We start from the raw sequence: 20460 nt of genomic DNA, 5'->3' as shown, positions 1-20460 counted from the left end.
GTATCACCATCTAGTGTCAATCACGATCAGCAGAGAAAGAATCACTTTATTCATGTCAATGCATCCCCTCATACACACTCTCAATCAGATCAAAAACAAATATGTAGAAATAAATCACGCTAATTTTTATTTTATTGCAGATTGTCTTGGAACAACACAGTATAGATTGTTAAGTTCTTCCACATAATCTCTTTTTTGTTTTTATTTCAGTTAACAAAATTTTTTTTTGTATTTAGTTTCAGTTAACGATAATAACCCTGACACACACATGCAAACAAGTGCAGCCTCTCCTTGTAATGACCTTTCTTGCTCTCAATCTCACACGCACACACCCACACAGACATACACCCACACACACACACACACACACACACACACGCACGCACACAGTGTCCCTGCCTCCGCTGCCACTCCACACACATGCGAGCATGCAATTCCCAATTCTTCCCCCTGCCTCCACCTCCTTCAACAGCGTCCTCCTGTCTCTCGCTGCCCCCCCTCAGGACACGACTGCTCACAACAGAGGGTTAATCAGTCCTGTCTTTACCCTGGCACCCGTCTCCAGGGGACAGAGCCCGGCAACCAGCCTGCCCCTAAAAGAGGGCCGGGGGGACCGGGGGGAGGGGGGAGGGAAGAGGAAGGGGGGGGGGGCAGCAGTGGGGGGTGGGAGTACACAAGCTTCCAATTACAGACAAAGAGCAGGCCTGGATACAACTGTATACATCCGTCAGTAACGCCATCGGGGGCAGACTGACAATGCTCAGGAGTTCCTCAGGAGGAAGCGTGAACCGCTGCCAATTTCCAGCCGGGCCCTGCCGGCGGGCCAGCCTGCGTTCTGATAGGCCGCAAACCCCGAGCGCCACACCCAGGGCCACCTGCACGCGGACCGTGCATCCGTCCTTCTGTCCTTCCGTGATGGTGGGAGAGAGGGAGCCGCCGCGTTCCGGTGCGTCGTCCCCCCCCCCCCCCAGCCCGAGCACACGGGGGGGGAAGGGGGGGGGGGGGGGGCGGGAAGGTTTATTAAAAGCAATGCTTTACCACGGGGCCGCTATAATCGCCATTATCACGAGTGTCATTACCCTGGCGTCCCCATTAATCGCGGCTTGTTAGCGGCCGCGGGGCCGGACGGCCTGTCATGTCCGCCAGGGTCCCTCCTCAATCAGCCCGCGCCCGGGCAGACAGGCCTTGATGAGATTCCCCGATCGATACCAGGCACCGGGGGCTGGGCCGGGCCAGGCCGGGACCCCTCCCCTCCGCCCCCTGCCTTTCCCAAGCCCTTAGTGCTCCTGTCACCGGGGTGTGATTGGCGCTTCTCCCCCCCCCACCGACTCGGTACCCCGCCAACCGGCACCGTGCCCACCCCACAACCCCACCCCCCCACTGTGGAGCGGGCTCCAGGCCCGAGCGCGTGGGGCTATTACCCGGAGTTAATGGTGATCGATACTCACATGGACCAGCTGGGAGAACTCGTTTACCAGGCCGTCCAGATCCAGCAGGTCCTGGGCGTGTGACCAGAGACAAAGGGGGTCAGGGGGGGTGGGGAGGAGGCGAGGAGGACAATCAGAAACCGTCCCTCTGCACTCACAGCAAAAACCAAACCCAAAATAGAACAAAGAGCAAGAACAAACATACAACCCCAAAATATAATGAAGAACCCTGATGTTCGGCATCTAGCATGACCTGTCAGACAATTGCACTTTTCACCTCTGACAAAACTCACTGGCCCACCCAAAAAATATACACACGGACAAACACACACTCTTTCACCTGCACAACCACACACTCACTCACTTACACTCTCTCTCTCACACACTCTCACTCACTCACTCATACACTCACTCACTCACTCACTAACGCATTCATTCACACTCTCTCTCACTCTCACTCATTCACTCACTCACACTCTATCTCTCACTCACTCACTCACTCACTCACTCACTCACTCACTCACACTCACTCACTCACTTACACTCTCTCACACTCTCACTCATTCACTCACTCATACACTCACTCACTCACTAATGCATTCACTCACTCTCTCTCTCACACTCTCTCTCTCTCTCACTCACTCACTCACTCACTCACTCACTCACTCACTCACACACACTCACTCACTAACGCATTCACTCACACTCTCTCTCACTCTCACTCATTCACTCACTCACACTCTATCTCTCACAGACTGACACTCTCACTCACTCACACACTCACTCACTTACACTCTCTCTCTCACACTCTCACTCATTCACTCACTCATACACTCACTCACTCACTAATGCATTCACTCACTCTCTCTCTCTCTCACTCACTCACTCACTCACTCACACTCACTCACTAACGCATTCACTCACACTCTCTCACTCTCACTCATTCACTCACTCACACTCTATCTCTCACAGACTGACACTCACACACACACACTCACTCACTCACTCACTCACTCACTCACTCACTCACTCACTCACTCACTCACTCACTCACTCACTCTCACACACACACACACACACACACACACACACTCTCTCACTCAGGTTAAGCCCAGCGGGGGGGCACTTTACCTCCTCCAGGGAGCCCCAGGACTCCGCGGCGCTCTGGTCCTGGGGGATCTCGGGCAGGGGGATGTGGGCCTGAGCGAGGAGCTGCTCCTCTCCCTCCCCTGCGCCGGAGAGCTCGTCTGAGGGAGGAGAGAAACCCCCGCCCGCGGTTAGCCGTTAGCCTGTACCTCCCGGCCCTGCCCTCGGGGTGCGGCGCGGCGCGTACCTGGTGCGGCAGGAGAGCGCCGGGGCTCCGCGGGGTCCCTCGCGGGGCCCTCGGGGGCCGGGGGGGCCTCGGCGTGCAGGCTGAGGAAGCCGCGGGCGGCGGCGGCGGCCCGCTCCTTGACCGGCCGCACCAGCCGCTCCAGGGCCCGGGCGTCCTCGCTCCGCACGCGCCCGCACAGCTTCTCCATCTCCCGCACGTTCGCCCGCAGCTGCTGCAGGGGACCACAGGGGGCGCACTTACACACTGTGAGCGCCGTGCTGGAGCACAGCAGCAGCACAGAACAGCAGAACCCCCCAAACTGCGGGACGCACCCCGAGGGTGGGCTGTGAGACGGGACCAGGTGTGTTGTGATATAAATATTGCATTGCAGGCATTTAGCAGACGTTCTTATCCTGAGTGACTCACACAAGTTTTTCACACAGCAGTTACGCAGCTGGATATAAACTGAAGCAATGCAGGCTAAGCACCATGCTCAAGGGTACAACGGCAGTGTCCTACATGGTTCCTTACCCATTATACTACACTGCCACCCTGAATATGTAAATATTTGGAAATAAATTTAGAAATAACTACGATTTGTACAATACTCTTCAGTGATATTCCCACCAGTCAAACACCACCAGTTATGTGCACTGGACATGCAGTGGTTTTTGACATATATTCAAAACATTTAATTCCATATATTACAGGTGCATTGGCCATTCCTATGTCCTAAGCCTGCATATTAAACATCCTCCACAGACCCAGCAAAAAAAAGAAAAATAAGTTTTTTATTTGATATAACACCCTGGATGCATGTTGCACTGAAAATATTTTCTAAAATACTGGGCTATTTATTTTATCTTTATTGAACGTGCATAGTAGTGCGAGTTTCTCCATTTATTCAGGAGAATATAATTCCTGAGTTCCTGAGATTAAGGCCAGCGACTCATGTCCCCTACAGGGGACAAACGGGTCTTAGGAGCAAAATGATACTCACAGCTTTGGTATGGATTGGCTGGCGGATCGCTGGCCCAAATCTCAAGTGCACAGGCGATCCCTTCGCCCTGACGAGCAGCAATACGCTGAGGTAGGATATTACGTTACTGTGTGCTAAGCTCACGGCCTTGTCCAGAGCAACCAGCACAGCGCATATTCTGTGTGCACTGCCCATTTATACAGCTGGATATGTTACTCGTGGTTAAGCGACTTGTAAGTTTAAGTGCAGGAGTTAATATTTTCTTGAAAACTTACTATTTAAAATACTGGGAACTACAAATATTCCTGGGAAATCCTGTTTTTCCCAAAAAATTTAAAAGTGGTATTTATAAAGGAGTTGAAACGATGAAATGCATAGAAAAATTGAAGTGCTATTTTTAAAAGTTGAATGTAGTTGAATGTAGAGAACATCAGCGAGTGCACCGATTGTGCTAAGATTTGTTATGAAATACAAATATTTTTTGGAAAACGTTTTTGGGAAGTCCCAGTTCCGGGCCTAAAACCATAGTTAAGAACTTTGCTCCACACCTTATTTTCTAAATACTGTAGTAAAATAGCAAAGGGCATAACCCCTGGGATTTGAACCTGTCACCTTGCAAACCTTATCCGCTACACTACAGCCCCCGGATGCGCAGCAGCACTGCTGTGATTCTGAGTCTCAGTTCTTTGCCGCTCGCACAGGCACCACGTCATGCGGGCTCGGAGCGCACGGCATGCTGGGAGAGCCGAACGGCCCGCTCTGAAAGATCGGAGATGAGCGAACGCGCGCGCTCAGCGCTGACCCGGGAGGGCAGGGGCGCGGGGCGGAACACAGCGTTCCCTAACTGGAGACCCCCGTGGCCGAGAGCGTATGTGTGACTGCTGGTGTCTGCTGGTGTGGTGCAGAAGGGAGGCAGCGCTCCCGAGGGCAGCCCCTCCAGGCCCCCCCCCCCCCCTCCAGGCCCTCCCCCCTCCAGGCCCTCCCCCCCCCCCCTCCGGGCCCTTGCCTCCAGGCCCTCCCCTCTGGGCCCCCCCCTCCGGGCCCCTCCCCTGGTTAACGCACAGTCTGCAGCGCTGTTCCCCTTCGGGGCGACAGGGGAATTAAAAATCACCACCTCGGCCTGAAGCTGCACGTGTGGGGAGGAGGCATGGGGGGGTCAGAGGTCAAGAGGCTGCCAATAAAAGGGTCCCACGGCCACATCCTAATTACAGGCGCTGAATAAACATGTGGAGCAACGCAATTAAACTGGTAAAGACTGGAGTACAGCTGAGCCAGTGCTGTAATGGGGCAGACACAAGCCCATGGGCACACTAATGTCTGGTTCTGTCACACACACACACACACACAATCACACACACACAATCGCTCACAATCACACACACACACGCATGCACACACGCACACACACACACTCACAGACACACACACAAACACACACTCTCTCACACACACACACACACAATCGCTCACAATCTCACACACACACCCATGCACACACACACACACACACACACACACACACACACAACGTGTACATCCAATATACACGTTTAAAAATGATACAATATTACCAAGGATGTGTACACCAGGTGGAACATTCACGATCTAGATGGTACATTCTAGCTTAGCCTAATATGTACTTTATGACATATGGAAATATTACAAAAGGGGGAAATGTTTTTCCACTTCTCTAAGAATAACCCTATCCTTAACTCTAAAACAAACAGCAGACCCAGTTTGAGAACAATTGCACCAAGTGACTTACTAGAGAAAAGGACAAACCCGTGCCCTAACTGGTTTTATGATAATTGCAAGCAAGCATGTGGTGCGTGGATGGCAGGTGAACATTCTGTCCTACACAGTCTACAGTGCAGACAGACTGAGATTCAGGGGATCCCCTAATGAGAGGCTTTGAAGATACAATACCATAACTGCATGTGAAAGCTCTTTGTTTCGGAGGCAACTCGAGGTCACTGGCCCCACAAACGCCACATTCGCTGTAACGAACAACACAGTGAGCAGCCAGCGAGGGCGAGCTGGAGAAAATCTAAGCTTTAACAACGGCAGGCCTTCACAAAAAAAAAGATTGAAGATAAGTGAAGCACCCTCAGTCCTTCATCCGCGACTATAATGTTGCAAATATGACCTTTGCGGGGGCCCGATGGTGTAGGACATTCAAAACCACAGCGACTAAGAAAAAAAAAGCCCCAGAAAATGTAAACACGAAGACTAAAAAAAAAAAAAAAAGCAAGCCGTGCCTTACTGTGGAGCCGTTGAGAGAAGGTGGGCGGGGGAGTTGTTTTTGCGTTTTCAGACTGCTGTTTGAAGTCGGGGGCAGGTGGTTTGGCAGGGGCTGAGGAAGCGATGGCTCACAGCAAACTGTGCGTTCGCAGCTCACGTCAATCAGTGGGAGACAGACACATCACCCCGGGGGGGGGGGGGGGGGGGGGTGCTTTTGAAGCACCAGGGACGCTGAACCGGAGAGGGGACGTCTGGCTGCGGGCGTTATTCATCGTCTCCCCGAGAGAGGTGGGCGGGAGGCCGGGGCCCAGAAATAGCTCAGCAGACACGCTAGCACCGAGCGCCGAGCGCCAACCGTCGCCGCGGAAACGAAGCGCCGCGCCGGCGACGCGCGTCGGACTCCGCGCCCCGGCGGAGCGTCTGGAGAACCGGCGGGGGACGCCGCACGTTGTAACCGCCGCCCGTGGCGTAGGGCGTGGCCGCGGAGTGCCGAACGCATCTCGGCCCACTTAGGACCGTAACTGCCCGACTGAAGGACTTGCGTTTCATTGGATGCGCATTTAGCCCCTGCGTCCGGCCTTGAGACTGCGGCTATTGAGGAGATTTATAAAAGCTGCGTACGCGGGGGGGGGGGGGGGGCGAGCCCAGCCGAAGCACAGATTCTCTCAGGTCTGCGGTGTGCTCACCTGCCTCACGTTAAACCGCTGGAATCAAACGCTGACTGTGCCGTTGCTCACTGCGGCCGGGAGTCTCCAGTCTAGTCTGACGCTCGCTTATCTGGTTATGAGAGTCACCTAATAACAGGTCCTCTGGTCCCTGGAGTGCCTACAGTCTGTCTGTAATTCTCCTCTGGTCCATCGAGTGCCTACAGTCTGTCTGTAATTCTCCTCTGGTCCATCGAGTGCCTGCAGTCTGTCTGTAATTCTCCTCTGGTCCCTGAAGTGCCTACAGTCTGTCTGTAATTCTCCTCTATGTCCCTGGAGTGCCTACAGTCTGTCTGTAATTCTCCTCAGGAACATTGGGTGCCTGCAGTCTGTCTGTAATTCTCCTCTGGTCCCTCGAGTACCTACAGTCTGTCTGTAATTCTCCTCTGGTCCCTCGAGTGCCTACAGACTGTCTGTAATTCTCCTCTGGTCCATCGAGTGCCTACAGTCTGTCTGTAATTCTCCTCTGGTCCATCGAGTGCCTACAGACTGTCTGTAATTCTCCAAAGGAACATCGACTGCCTACAGTCTGTCTGTAATTCTCCTCTGGTCCATCGAGTGCCTACAGTCTGTCTGTAATTCTCCTCTGGTCCCTCGAGTGCCTACAGACTGTCTGTAATTCTCCAAAGGAACATCGACTGCCTACAGTCTGTCTGTAATTCTCCTCTGGTCCATCGACTGCCTACAGTCTGTCTGTAATTCTCCTCTGGTCCATCGAGTACCTACAGTCTGTCTGTAATTCTCCTCTGGTCCCTCGAGTGCCTACAGACTGTCTGTAATTCTCCTCTGGTCCCTCGAGTGCCTACTGTCTGTCTGTAATTCTCCTCTGGTCCATCGAGTGCCTACAGTCTGTCTGTAATTCTCCTCTGGTCCCTCGAGTGCCTACAGACTGTCTGTAATTCTCCAAAGGAACATCGACTGCCTACAGTCTGTCTGTAATTCTCCTCTGGTCCATCGAGTGCCTACAGTCTGTCTGTAATTCTCCAAAGGAACATCGAATGCCTACAGTCTGTCTGTAATTCTCCTCTGGTCCATCGAGTGCCTACAGTCTGTCTGTAATTCTCCTCTGGTCCATCGAGTACCTACAGTCTGTCTGTAATTCTCCTCAGGAACATTGAGTGCCTACAGACTGTCTGTAATTCTCCTCAGGAACATCGAGTGCCTACAGACTGTCTGTAATTCTCCTCAGAACATCGAGTGCCTACAGTCTGTCTGTAATTCTGCTCAGGAACATCGAGTGCCTACAGTCTGTCTGTAATTCTCCTCTGGTCCATCGAGTGCCTACAGTCTGTCTGTAATTCTCCTCTGGTCCATCGAGTGCCTACAGTCTGTCTGTAATTCTCCTCTGGTCCATCGAGTGCCTACAGTCAATCGGCACAAGTTTCAGAGGGGAGGTTCATCAAGGGCTTTGCTGCACTGGAGCAGGCCTCAAAATACGATTGACTACTTCAAATCAATGATGAGAACGACTAGAAACCTGAAATAAAGCACGTGCTAGCTGCAGACACAGCGGGATGTGGCCTGTTCAGCGCATGCCTTTACGAGGCCAACCTGAGCGATCTGCTAGGGGCAGGGTCGAAAGGTCGAAAAACAATCCCGCGACACTTTCACCCGTCCCGAGAGAGGGGGGGGGGGGGGGACATCAGAGGCAGGGCGTGCCCACAGACGGCAGGTTTCTGGAGCGGGGGCGATTAAAAAGTGGAGAGATAGCGTCTGTGTAATTAACTCCCAGCTCTGCCCGGACACATCAAGAGCCCGCCCAGGATCACAAAGCCCTCGCCCGCTTTAATCTCCTCTGCGCTGTAATTACCTGACTCTGATCCCATTCCCCGTTTGGTCCTATTGATCCCACCCCACCGACCCTCTCCCACCCCCCACCCCCCCACCCCCCCCAAAAAAAATGCACACAAACGCGACCCTGCCCACGGCCACGGAGCAGCCTTGAATTGAGGAAGTGGGTACGCATCTCGCCGTCGCACAGGAAGCGATCGTCGGGTCAAAGGTCGCATTGTCGTCGCACTTGCGCCGCGTACGATTCGCGCGCTGCTCAGCTCTGCTCCCGGAGGTTCGCAGCGCCTTCAGGCTGTCCTTCCGGTGAAGCATCTCGTAAGAACTTCAGTCGCTCTTGGAGAGAAACGGGAGTGGCAGACGTTCACTGTTGCAGAAGCCTTAGAAAGCCGCTGGGTTTCAGCTATAAGGCTGCAAACAGGATGCACAGGAAGGACTGGGAGGCACAGTGCAGTCAGAGGCTCGCAGCCTCAGTGGCTTGCAGCTCAGGGGTGCCAGTGCCATAGCGGTCGCACGCAAACTTAAGACTGCCGATTCCAACGGCAGAACAAAATCGAAATAAAGTTCAACGTGGCGACCGGCGCTTGAACCTGCTGACCTGCGCGCGGCGCGCAGTTCTCGAACGTCATTCTTTCCCTTCTGTCTGCTTTTTATTTTCCTCTCAGCGACCAGAAGAGGAAATCACGCCTCGTGTAAAAATAAAAAGAGAGAGAGAGGTGGGAGGGCTGATTCAGAGCTGGAATTTGACAGACAGTGAAATTCGGCCCCGCGGCTCCGTTTCACGCCGCCGTCGTTCGCAGAGCCCGCAGACGAGCTCGCGGGACGACGTCGAGCAGACAAGCGCCGCTCGCGAACGCCGCGCCCGTCCGCCGATCGATCTCTCGTCGTTTTTATCAGATTCATCGCCTCGGCTCCAAACCCCGCCAGACATCGACGCCGCCTTCGGTGGTCAATGACCAGCAGGAAAAACCTATTCTGTGCCTGATTGGCATCGAAATGTGAACATGTCTTACAGTCAGTATGATGGCAGTGAGGAAAGTCCCTACGCACACTGTTTCAGAAAAAACATTTGACAGAATTAAAAAACTTACGATTTGACTTGTACTTGTTTACACTGAGTATCCATAAGAATGTGTGGACTAACAATGTAAAGCACAAGTAATGGCTCAAACAAATCTGAAATGAAAGACAATGCAATAAAAAACAAAACAGAATTCTATTCAAGTAAAAAATGAAATGCTTTGGCTGCAGCCTTCGTCAAATCGAATTCGCGACCAAAATACAGACGCCTTGATACGTGCATGATGACTGCACAGTGACATCACGCTTACACACACGGAGGCTCTTCCTTTGTATTTATTTCAAAATGAACTCCAACAAATGACAACTGGATGATAACAGGATAACAACCTTTAGTCAAAGCTACTGCTAATACACTGACTATAGAACCAAAAAGAACTGTACACACATAAGAAGTACACCCAAATAAAAGAAACAAATAATCTGAAGTCATTCATTTAACGAACACAAAATGGGTTAGATGAGGATGTGATATAGCAAGGTCAATGTCCTTTTTTAGAACGTGCAGAAAGACAGCCAGATAAAAAAAGACTACACGCTACGGGCAGTGGGAGACCAGACCAGTGTGTCTGTACACAACAGAAGAACTTGGCTGAGAAAAGCAGGCCAGAACTGACTGACAAGAGGGAGGCAGAGGGGCCCACATCCTGTGAAGCAACGCCTGTAAAATTCACATCCAGCCGCCTGCTAAAGACACCACCACCCATCATTCCTCTTCTTCACTGTCCTCATCGCTTTCATTCGACCAATAAAACTTTATTTATGAAGCACAGTTCATTCAACTGAATGCAGACCCTTCACAATTAAAATGGAATACACACTGAACAAAAGGCAAAATAAAGTAAAATAAATAAAAAGCACATCCGTTCCTTTTTTGTAAGACGCACAACAAGAACATGAAAGGAATATTTTAAGATTCACTTTCTCCTCTCTGACATTTACTTTCACTCTCTCTCTCTCATAGCATTCACTTTCTCTCCCTCTAAGATTCACTTTCACTCTCTCCAACATTCACTTTCTCTCTGTAACAGTCACTCTCCGCACCTCTTTCTCGGGCTAATATTCACTTTCTCTCTCGCTCTCTCGGGTCTCCAGAGTGACACGTCAGCTCAGACAATGCGTGCCGCGCCCCGCTGTACAGCCATTCGTCCTCCGCTCCTCGCTCACTGCCGGGGGGCGAGCGCACGCTCGACGTCCCAAACACGAGAAAGCACTCTGCCCCCTCCCGCGGGGGTCGGCGGGACGCGGGAGGCCGCCCCGCACGGAGACGCGGGGCGCGGGAGCGGAGGAGCCGCCGCGCTTCCCCACCCCCTGGCGATTGGAGAAGGGTCCCGCTGAACCCGCCACAGCGCTGCTCCGCGGCGGTACAAGGCTGTTCTGTAGCCATGGCTGGAGCGCAGCCACTCCCGCCGTGTACGCACGGGCTACAGGCTACTGCAACGTAATCTAAAGAGGGGGATGAAGTTTGCATCCGTAACAGACGCAGAGATACAGAATAAAAGCAGGTTTGTCTGTAGGTTGTCCAGAGTCATTTTATGCCTACGTAATTTTAGTTTGCACATTTATGATATGTGGCAATAAAAAGGAAGGAAAGAGTAATTAGAAAATTATTTATACGTACTATGTATTATACGTACATGTTACACGTCTACCTAATTGGACAGTGATGCAATTGTTGTTTTGGCTCTGTACTCCAGAACATTGGATTTGAAATTAAATGAATATGAGGTTACAGTGCAGACTGTCGGTTTTAATTTGAGGGTGTTTACATTCATATCAGGTGATCAGTGTAGGAATTACAGCCCTTTTTATACATAGTCCCTCCATTTTAAGGGAGAAAAAGTAATTGGACAGTTATCTTCTCAGCTGTTTCTTGGCCAGCTGTGTGTCTTTGCATCATTAGTTCATGCACAATAAAGCTAATAAAAGGTTCGGAGTTGATTCTAGTTGCGGAATTAGCATTTAGGATCTATTGCTGTTGTCTCTCGAAATGAGTAAGTGTCAATGCCAGTGAGTCCGCAAAATCAGAATAAAGCAATCAGAAACATCAAAATCAACTGTTTAATACATTGTTTGAAAGCAAGGATGCACTGGTGAGTTTAGCAAAAGCAAAAAATGTGGTAGACCACGGACACTATAGTGAATGACTGAAGAACACTCTCAATTGTGAAGAAAAACCCCCATTTTCAACTGCCAAACTGATCAAGAACACTCTCTAGGATGTAGGCATAGATGTGTCAAAGACTACCGTAAAGAGAAGACAACACCAGCATAACCTCAGAGGGTTCGCTGCAAGCTGCAAACCACTGGCAAGCCTCAAGAACACAACAGCCAGGTCAGACTTTGCTGAAAAAGTACATTCAAAAACTGTAGAGTTCAGGAACAAAGTCATCTGGACAGGTGAGTATTAACCTGTACCAAAGAGATGGAAAAAGGAAAGTGAGGAGAAAGATAGGAACTGCTCATGATCCAAAGCACCCACCCCCCTTTCATCTGTGAAACGTGTCTGAGGTAGTGTAGTAATGGCTTGGACTGGAACTTTCTCCGTTACCTCCACTGATGGCGTACGTGACCGCTGCTCAGATCCAACCAAATGCCTCAAACCTCATTGGACAGCCTTTCACCCTGCAGCAGGACAATGACCCCAAACATACGGGAAAAGCAACCAAGGAGTTTTTCAGGGCCAAAATCTGGAATGCTTTTGACCAAGTCAATCACCAGTCCTGAATCCAACTGAACATGCGCTTCACTTGCTGAAGACAAGACTGAAGGCAAAACGCCCCAGAAACAAACAGGAGCTGAATATGGCTGCAGTACAGGCCTGGCAGAGCATCACCAGGGAAGAAACCCAGCGTCTGGTGATGACTACGGGTCGCAGACTTCAGGCAGCCATCGAATGCAAAGAATTTACAACAAGTACTAAATATGATGAATTTATTCAGATTATGTTAATTTGTCCAAATACTTTTGCTCCCATAAAATGGGGGGACTGTGTATAAAACTGGCTGTAATTCCGGAACTGATCATCCGATATGAATGTAAATACCCTCAAAATTAAAGCTGACGGTCTTCAGCACTTCAACCTCTTATTCATGTTTTTATTTCAGATCCAATGTGCTGGAGCACAGAAACAAAACAACAAAATTGTGTCACTGCCCCAGTACATTTACATTTAACTGTATACAGAAATGAACCACAGGGAAATGTGCACAGGCTTATGTCATATAAAACCCCCTTAGTTTTGCTTCTTAACAACAATTTCATGACAATTTATCAACATTACTGAAAGACTATCACACAAATCAATAGGTACTCATAACTGTATGCAACCCTACCATTTCGTAATTTTTTTTTAAAATACACCAAATGTAGTACTTTATTTACTAGTTTATTTCCATATATTTCATAAATGTGTACTACTACTTTATTTGCGTGCAAATATTTAAAGTAGTACTTTATGTAAATGTACATAATTATCCTTTCTGTGCGTCATTACTGCTTAAAATTGCTCCTCATGGTGCATTATGCCATAAAAGTAAATAGAGACAATGTGCACCACTGAATGCTCCCCAGAGTTGCAGTCACACTGTGACACACACAGCTTCCCTCTGTGTGAATGCGTGTCATAACAGCACACAGTTTTCCAGCAGACGCAATCTTAGAGGCAGATGATGTAGTTATGAGAGAGGACTGGGGAGGGCTTTCAGACAAAGTGGGAGTGAGCTTTCATCATTGTCGCACGCTCCCTTCTGTTCCTGGATGCAACTTTCCTGGTATCCGAGAAGTTGTGACATCACAGCCCGTCTGTAACCAGCCGGGGGAGAGGGTGGGGGCAATCATCCACTGATACAATCTACAGCGGTAAATGTTTGGCAGGCACTTAGCACACGACAGCCATGGTAGCCCCCGCTCGCCACCTGTCACCATTCCCATGCAGGTAGGCACAGGGCCGTGCTGCCCGATTAGGGTGGGGTGAGGAGAGAAGGGGCTGCTGGGAAAGCGCACATGACACCAACGACTCGGGAGCTAAATTAATAAAGGGGCGAGTTCGGCAGAGGCGCTGTTAATCGATGCTAGGCCTGCTAATATGGATGTCTTGTGTTTGTCAGATCGACCGAAGCATCGGCATAGCCTCAGGGCTGCTGATTTCAATGCACGGGGGGGGGGAGACTGGGTGTGGGGCGGTGGGGTGTGGGTGGGTGAGCAGGGGGAGGGTTGGGGGCCAGAGGCAGGGGGAGTGTGGGTGTGTGTGTGTGTGTGTGAGTGTGGTGGGGGGGGGGAGGGGGGGGCTCAGTAAAATTGTCCTTCTACTGTGAGCTGGAGCTCATGACTCACAAACTGGTCTAAGGGAGGAAGAGGCAGCAAATGCCTGCACTTCCTCGGAGCTGGATTACCACCTGATGCATTTAGTGTGCCCTTGTCATTTTCAGCCATCCTAAATTCACCACAGAGAAAAACTTGTTTCTAAAAGGTCAGGAGTTTAGGGCATTTCAGACAAGGGTGCCCCGCCCTGTGCCTGGTGGGCTACAGTGGGGCTTCATTTCACCCCAATCCCTGGGTTTAGTTTACCTGGAGTACTCCACTAATCATCATCGCCAAGAAAAGACATGCAAGCACGGTAAACTCGCTTAAAATGAACTCACAAAAGCCGAGGGCGGCCTTCCATCCACCCCCTTCCACTCACGGAGGCAAAGGCCAATGGCGTTACCCGTGTTAGGGTGTGGTGCGATGACACATTGCGACACCGACGCCCGTGTCACCTGGCTCAGTCTTGCGGTGGCCAGTGGAGGAGTGCGTTATTTAAATGTTTCACTCATGTGAACGCGTGAGCGTGTGCAGGCTTCCTGTGCTAGCGCAGAGTCCGTTATCTGAAACCTGTCGGGTTTCGAAAGGTGCTGTTCTTTCATAATTCTTTCCTTAAACTTTATTAACACAAAGCAGGCTTGGATCATCGTCATTTGCTTTGTCTTTTAATTCTTCATTATCTACCAGGTGGTTAGTTTTAGTGGCGATGCGTCCACACTTCCACCAATTAGGAGCCTACTGATTCATCCCAGTCTTTCATTTGATCAGTTAAAACATTTTTACCTCTCTTTTTCAAACTGCTTGCAATACAGCACTATGTGAATACTGGACTTGTATTCTTCTTAGCATGCATAGCTATTTCTAACACAATGTGGCTTAAGAGGGCAAATAATCCCTCTAAACATGAAAAGAGTCATTAAGAAAAATTAACAGCTTGTTAAAATTCGGGTATCGCAATTGCAGAAGGGAAACCACCACACACTGGAGGGCCGCAGGACCGAGCATGAGAAGCACCGCTGTAGGCAATGTGGCGTCGGTCGATCCATCTGTCTGGGTGCTCTGAACAGTTGGGGTTTAAAAAAATGTAAAAAAATTTTTTAAATACCCACAAAACGGGAGCGTGAGCTTTAACTGAAGCACACCGCAGAGCAGCCATCACAGACAGGAAGAGAGCAGTCATTTTCCGCCGTTCGCCTCCCCCTCGCCGACAGCCGGGTCACGCGTCGCAAATTAATTGCGTTATGCAAATCGCGGTTTCGCCCGTTCGCTCGGCGGCGGGTAATTGCGCGGCGGCTGATTAAAAGAAGCGGCTCGCCGAACGGGGCGCGCACTGGACTAAACTGCCTCCTGTCTCCGAGGAAAAGCCCCCCATCCATCGCTCGGAGATGACCCCGGTGCGGCGCTCCGCTGTCCCGCCGGTGTGCAGCTCTGCTGTTCGTCCCTCATCTCCCCGTCCCTTCGCGAGCGGCCGTTAGCCTTGGGCCCTTCAGGCGAAATGAAGAACCCTACAAACCAGCGCGTCCCGCGGCGCTTCCCCAGCACGCCCGCGAGGCCACGGGCCGAATCTTCGTCAGACGCCCGGTAAAAAATGTTGGTAATCGAAGCGACGGGCAACGCCAAGCCAAAGTCTTTTCCCAAAAATGCGAATAAGGCGTAAGGACGTTGGCCAAAGGTGCCTGCCAAGTCCAGTGTTTGCTTTACTGGACAGAATTTGACATTGTAATTTGGCTTAGCAGTGGACAAAGTTAAATTCATCAATTTGCGAGGACAATCTGCAGTGTGAAGATGAAATTTACACTCAACTGAGTGGCACACACAATGACAGACAGTGCCAACAATCAGAAATCTTGTAGATAATAATTTCACAAAAGAGAAGCAGAAATATTAACTGACTTGTTATTCATAATAAAGGAGAGTACAAACCACACAGTACAAAGCTTGGACCAACAACAATATAACCCTCAGATTACATAAATTCCCCTAAAAATGGTGACAAAGCCAAACAATAACCACATTAAAATGCCAGCTTTTGCGATTTGTGAGCTGTTTGTATTTGTCGCCACCTTTGAAGTATGGAACGCTCTGTGTGTTCAGAGTGCTCGGATCATCATGCCACAGTGGGCCTTCTTATGGCTGAGGCTATGCAGAACTTGGCTTGGTTGGTACTCGTGGAAAACCCAGGCAGCAGCGGGAAGCAGCGGAACTGCAGCAGTAGAAAGCACTGTTCCTCTTCCATCACGTGAAAACCAGTAACTCAGTGTGGCGATGGGAACACTGTGCTCTGGGAGGTGCGTAAACTGGGATCCTACTTCAGTGTGGTCGTTAAACATCCCACAGCCCTTGCGGAAAAGACAAGGCGTGCTAGGCACAGTGTCCTGGCTGAATTCCCAGTACAACCACCTAATTGTCCGACTCAACAGTAAATCAGCTGCACAGTTTAAGCCAGGAGCGCACAACAAGGGCCAATCCATTTCAGGATTTTGTGCAAGCTTCTGCTCTTATTTAATTAGCTCAATCATATCTTGATCTGACTTTTGTAAAAGCACCAGCCACAGACTATAAATGCAAGTACAGGTGTGAACCAGCATAGTTTATAGAGCTGCCCGAAAAGTAAAACTAAGGTAATTGGTTGGAACAAAAACCAGCACGCAGCCCCGCCCTCCAGGACTGGAGTTATGCACCCCTGGTTCAAGCCATTTCCAATAAGCAGCTAAAGCCAGTGAAAAGCACTCCAGGAAAGGCAGCACGAAACCACTCCTATGTCCACGCTATCCAATGAGAACGCATTATGAATACTGGACACCCAGGAATCCAGCTAGCCCAGTGCAGATCATTTGGAGGGAGGGATCCAGAGGAGTGTTTCTCTTTATGGAAGAACAGAGAGGCGTGACTTACCTGTACAGTGCGGCTGGCGTTGATGTGCTCCTGGTGAAGCCGGTCCCACTGTCGGCAGCGCTGGTACTGCAACAGGCACACACACACGCCTGTTATAGTGGGCCTGCATCCTGATCTACATCCTCACCACAGGTGGTAGCAAAGTTTGCCGTGGGTGGTACCGTGAGTCCACAGTACCCAGAGGTGTGTGACAGTCACAAGCTCTCAAAGGTGACCTTCCTGATATGACAAGCCTACCCTGCTCCAGAGGGCCGTACATTCTCCACTCTACAGTAGCTACACCTCAGCCCTTTCATTGCCCTCCTCCACCCTGCACCCAACGACTACGTGGCAACTTAGTGGAGTTACCATGTGCTGTCAGTCACTGACTCTCATAGACCAATCAGAAGGTTTTTTCCATCTGTGGTAAAACACTACAATAGGTAAAAATCAGTGGGCCGTTGGAGACACATCAACTGATTGCGACAAGCCACCTGATAACTGTACTGCATACTGTATGCTACACAGCAGACTAGGTAGACCCCAACATAGCTCAGGTTTCACCCCAATATAGCCTGGCTACGTCCTAGTCGGCCTGAAAGCTTTCACAGTTAAACCAAACATAGCCAAATTTTCACCTGACTTTTCATCACAAAAAAAGTTCAGCAGGAGTCCACATATAGTCTTTCTGATTTGTGGTAAATAATTTCATTTCTGTATCTGGATGCACATCAGGCTAAATTTGGGCGGTGGGCTGTCTGGGAGTGAATCCCGTTCACATCCCTGTATTGGTGCAGGATGGGCAAAGTGACTTACACGTGAAAGTGTCTGAGCGGCAGACGATGCTTCCCTACGCCCTGCAGTCAGGGTCTGAAAGCGCTGTGCAGCGCTGCCAGCCCTTGAAAAGCAGCAGGCAGCTGGCCCATGTGAGGCCGCGGGCCTGCTTCCGGGTGAGGGAGCAGGCCAGCGCTCGCCGAGCCCTGTCTTCCGCCCCGCTGACAGCGGCAGGTGCTAGCGCTCGGGTCCCCGGCTCCTTCACCTAATCCTCCACCTGGCCTCCGCGCCCGTGGCCGTGGAAGGAGAGGGGAACCGTTGGCGCTCCCTACCAAAAACCTGCCAGGGCAGCCACAAGGCCAGGCCAGGCAGAGTGGCAACTTGCCTGGGTGATTTACATACCTACTGTAGCCAGAGTCAGATTAAAAAAAGGGATTCAGTCTGTCCTCCGTGGGTACCAGGCAGAGAATGACTCCATCCATACGAAAAGACCTTGAGATATCTGTATGACTTATTAAATGTAGTGTATACTTTATATTAACTACAATATGTGCATATATGTAGTACAGGTGTAAAAAAAATGTTTTACCATTATACACCTATGCTATATACGTATCGCACAGTTTAATACAAGTCATATCTTTGTTGTGACAGAATTTACTATGGGGCGACATGGCTCAGGAGGTAAGAGCGATTATCTGGCAGTCGGAGGGTTGCCGGTTCAAAAAAAAACCCCGGCCTGGGCGTGTCAAAGTGTCCTTGAGCAAGACACCTAACCCCTAACTGCTCTGGCGAATGAGAGGCATCAATTGTAAAGCGCTTTGGATAAAAGCGCTATATTAAAAAAATGCAGTCCAAATGCAGTACTATAGGCTTGTTGTTTTGGGTATTTGGGTATTTCATCCTGTCACACCTATGATAATGCAGGAGTCGCTTCCTCTACCTTCTCAATATTGGCCTGGTGTTTCTGCAGCCTCTCCAGGTCCGTGGGAATTGCCACTTTGATGAACTTGTGGATCGGCGGCTCCAGGCGCCGCAAGGGCAACTTCGCAGCCTCGTCGGCCATGCTACAGTCGCAGCGGCTGAGGCCCGGCTCTGCCGGCCCGCCTCGCCGGTAGCTCTGCAGCCCACGCGGCGCAATACCACGTCCTCACATTCAGGCCACAGGATACAGACTGAGCCCACACAAACCCATCGGTCACACTCAGCTCTGCTGCTATGGGCAACGGACTCAGACACCAGGTACCTGAGCTGGAATACAAGAGAAATGGAAGTTGCCTAGAACCTAAACAAAATCATACCACCTCTAAATTAAGTTAATCTATGCTACAAAATACGCAATACACACTAAATACATACTAAATTATCAAATAAATCGTTGTGTATTTTCATACGGTGGAATTTACTCTAATGATAATTCAAAATGGCAGAAAGTACCCTGAGCATACCTGTATTTATTATATGTATCCTGTTGTCTGTTACATTATTGAATAACACGCAGCATTATATTATACTGTTCTGTTATTTTGCAATAACAGACCAGTAAACAAAACAAAAAACAGCTGCAGACAATGAATACAAGCATGTAATTGGATGGCCATTTGTGTTTTAATGTGATTATTATTATTTATCGCAGGTGGTGATATCGCCCGTAGGACGTGTTTTTAAGTTCGTTGATCATAAACAAAATCAGCATGCTAGCTAGCGCAAGCAAGTCGATATAGTAAGTTATCAGCTACGTAGCAAGAAAGATTTGACCGTCTATAAATATTAAATTAATTAGCTAGCTAGCATTATGAACACATAGTATACAATCTACAATATAAAGATCCAAACAGCTAGCTATAACCAGAATTTAAAATAGTAGCTATACTATTTATTAAGGTAGCCAAATGAGAACAGAAAGCCAGCTGCAGCCAGTTACAGTATGTGAGATGTCACCCGAGAACCCTTGATGCGTAAACAAATCATGGGCTTTGAAACTTTGTGAATTAAATCTTTTATTCGTCACCAAATTAGCTTACTTGATTTCAAAACGTTAGCTATGCATAAACTAAGTTGGGCAGCTAATAAACGACGTGCTAGCTAGCAACTTCAACGTAACAATGGATCAACTTGGCTTCCCTGACTTCTGTGGTTATCTAGCCATTTGTAGCCAGAGATCACTTGCAAGGCAGCTCGCTATACTTCTGTAATTGTATCTTGCCAATTTAACTTTAATTCATTTGATTAATTAACTAGGTAGCTAATGTCTCCAGGTTATCGGGCTTAACAACAAACACACGTAGGCTACGTTTATGCAAACAAGCTGTCACCGCCAACATTTCGTTGCCAGTAGTACACGAATGCTCAGAACACACTTACCGTTAGAGCTAGATAAAATAAAACATATTAGGTTGGCTAAGGTTTAAGCTTTTAATTGTGTTCTCTGAAAGTCAACAGCTGCCACGCTTCAACTTTCTGTTTAGTAAACAACAAGATTCACAGTTTCTTCCTTGTGTACCGGACAATTTCTTCCGACCTAAAAGTAAAACTGTAACAAGAGATTCCGAACTTGTGTTGAAACCGGTTGGAACAGTAGTTTGCTTACTGGTATACAGCCAAATTTAGCATAATTCGTATCGTTGGGTCCTTCGTTTTTTCAATAATTAATGGAATAGCTTGTACATATAAATAAGGTTCATCACTCTTATTTTGAGCAGAGAAGTACATTCTCAGCACAAAAACAATCGTTTTAATTTTCGTGTATTAAAAAAAAAAACCTTTATTGACGAGGAGTATTTTCGCATTTCTTTATTGGTTATTGTTTAAGCAAAGAAGGAAATTTAATATTATTACACACGTTGCTCTAAAGCAGCCTGTAGAGGTGATGTCAGCAGTGGGATGTGATTGTGCACCCCTGCTTTATGGGCATGCCAAATGTAGGCCTACCTATAATTCCACAAGCCGTCACTCTTGCTAACTGCTGCACCTCTT

At 49.3% G+C, this 20460-nt stretch overlaps 1 protein-coding gene across 1 annotated transcript in view; it reads right to left on the bottom strand.

Annotated features, from left to right (window-relative positions):
* Positions 1-20047, bottom strand: part of stx17 (syntaxin 17) — a 29116-nt gene extending 9069 nt beyond the window's left edge. Inside the window, exons 1-6 of the mRNA XM_035382423.1 lie at positions 19849-20047; positions 18428-18735; positions 16732-16797; positions 2761-2971; positions 2559-2674; positions 1449-1499 (exon numbers count right to left, since the gene is read on the bottom strand). Of these exons, the coding sequence (XP_035238314.1) occupies positions 1449-1499; positions 2559-2674; positions 2761-2971; positions 16732-16797; positions 18428-18550 (567 nt within the window). The 5' untranslated portion in view covers positions 18551-18735; positions 19849-20047. The remainder of the gene's footprint in view (positions 1-1448; positions 1500-2558; positions 2675-2760; positions 2972-16731; positions 16798-18427; positions 18736-19848) is intronic.
* Positions 20048-20460: the final 413 nt, after the last annotated feature.

Source organism: Anguilla anguilla, chromosome 1, assembly GCF_013347855.1.
Source record: "Anguilla anguilla isolate fAngAng1 chromosome 1, fAngAng1.pri, whole genome shotgun sequence".
NCBI classification, from domain to species: domain Eukaryota; kingdom Metazoa; phylum Chordata; class Actinopteri; order Anguilliformes; family Anguillidae; genus Anguilla; species Anguilla anguilla.
The sequence above is the reverse complement of the archived record's forward strand: the minus strand, read 5'-3'. Positions and strand labels throughout refer to the sequence as shown.